This window comes from Protopterus annectens, chromosome 9.part0 (genome assembly GCF_019279795.1).
Source record: "Protopterus annectens isolate FY-2018-M chromosome 9.part0, PAN1.0, whole genome shotgun sequence".
NCBI classification, from domain to species: Eukaryota; Metazoa; Chordata; order Ceratodontiformes; family Protopteridae; genus Protopterus; species Protopterus annectens.
Genome location: NC_056743.1, coordinates 233,279,162 through 233,281,091, shown reverse-complemented (window position 1 = coordinate 233,281,091; position 1,930 = coordinate 233,279,162). Strand labels below are relative to the sequence as shown.

Below are 1,930 nucleotides of genomic sequence, written 5' to 3'. Positions count from 1 at the left end.
TATATATATATACATATATATATATATATATATATATATATATATATGTATATATATATATATATATATATATATATATATATATATATATATATATATATATATATATATATATATATATATATATATATATATATATATATATATATATATATATATATATATATATATATATATATATATATATATATATATATATATATACATATATATATATATATATATATATATATATATATATATATATATATATATATATATATATATGTATATATATATATATATATATATATATATATATATATATATATATATATATATAAATATATGTATATGTATATATACATATATATATATATGTGTGTATATATATATATATATATATATATATATATATATATATATATATATATATATATATACACACACCCACACACACGTTTTTGGGGTTGGGGCAACATTGGTCATGTAGGCAGGCTTGCTCTTCCTGCAGAAATGCTGTTTCTCTCATTTTTTTTCACATAATGTAGTTTGGGTATCTGATTCTTGATGAGTTACTTTTTGTCCACTCTTACTGGAAGCACTGGATGTTCATGGTTGTGGCAGGAGCATTGTTTGCACTTGCTACAACACTGCCTCTTGTTTTAGAATTGAGCCTATGACCTCCAGTGTTCTGTGTTGTCACTAGTTCTGGACTAACAAGGAATCTCTGGTCTCCTTCTCCTTTAAACAATTTCTATGTTTAGTCCACTTTCCTATCTCTATTCATTAAGTAAAAGACTGTTTAAATAAACTTTGAAAGATGCTAGAAATAATGGCAGGTGGACATGTTCAGAATTTAGAACCAGATATGAGCTTGTTTTTTGTATTACTTTTATATTTTGTGTAATTGTTCTTGTTTTACACTGTTTTGATGAATATTGTGCCAATGGCTAGCTAAAGACACAATTTAACTTGTCTGTGTCACAGAACAAACCTTAACATATTTGCATTTCACTTGTAGGTTTTGTGTGGGAGATAAGTTTTTCTTGAAGAATAACATGATCTTATGTCAGATGGACTATGAAGAAGGGCAGCTGAATGGAAGTTTTGATTCACAAGTCCAGTAACATGCCCAAGGTTTGCCAAAGCATCACAGGATAGATGTATAGACCTACCTGCAAGTGAGGAGCATCTGTCAGCTTGCCTGCAATATTTTTTAATTCTTGGTCCAGAAGGGACTAAATATTGTAGTATTCCCCCCTCCCTTCCCCCAACACAAAGCAGTTACAGTTTAGATGTACAGTTGTGCCTGCGGAGCTGAGCACTGCATTGCCTATATGTTTGTGAGTTTCTGGGGTCTTGGGAGGGATCTGTACAGTCTGTTTTCTGTATATATAAACTGGAACATTTATTTTATGAAAATGTAATGCAATTTTATTACTGGTGTGAATTAAAGATTATTAAATGTTTCCTTGTGATTTTTATTTTTTTATTTTTAGATACCCTTATTGAGAATTGCAAAAGTTATTCTGGATTGTTTTTGGCATCAGTGTCTACTTTTTTGAAAGCTATACCACATATGAACTAATACATATTTATAAGAGTACAAGTGCTCCTATTTTAGTTTTTAATGAATCATGAAAGCGGAGTGCTGTTTAGAATGCATTGTGGTTGAAATTGAAAGTAAAGCCTTAATGTGTTTTTTTTTTTCATATAATTACTATCAGATTAGTTCAGAAATCAAGTAAGAATGATGACTTGTACAACATAAAGAAAGCAAGTAGCAGACGCCATGCTAAAGATGAGAAAGGACAAAAGTGAATAAATCATTGCGCTGCCACAAAAAACTAAATCCAGCATGTTTTGTGTTAAGATAATGGCCCACTACACTTTAGAAAACTATTCTGTGATATTTGAAAATCATGTTTTACAATTCCTTCTCCATGAT

The 1,930-nt window shown here is 28.4% G+C and overlaps 1 protein-coding gene across 5 annotated transcripts in view; it reads left to right on the top strand.

Moving 5' to 3' along the window:
• Positions 1–1,451, top strand: part of LMO1 (LIM domain only 1) — a 292,729-nt gene extending 291,278 nt beyond the window's left edge. For all 5 annotated transcript variants that reach the window (XM_044082807.1, XM_044082806.1, XM_044082808.1 and 2 more), the window contains one exon: positions 1,004–1,451. In XM_044082807.1, coding sequence (XP_043938742.1) covers positions 1,004–1,109 — 106 coding nt within the window. In that variant the 3' untranslated portion in view covers positions 1,110–1,451. The remainder of the gene's footprint in view (positions 1–1,003) is intronic.
• Positions 1,452–1,930: the final 479 nt, after the last annotated feature.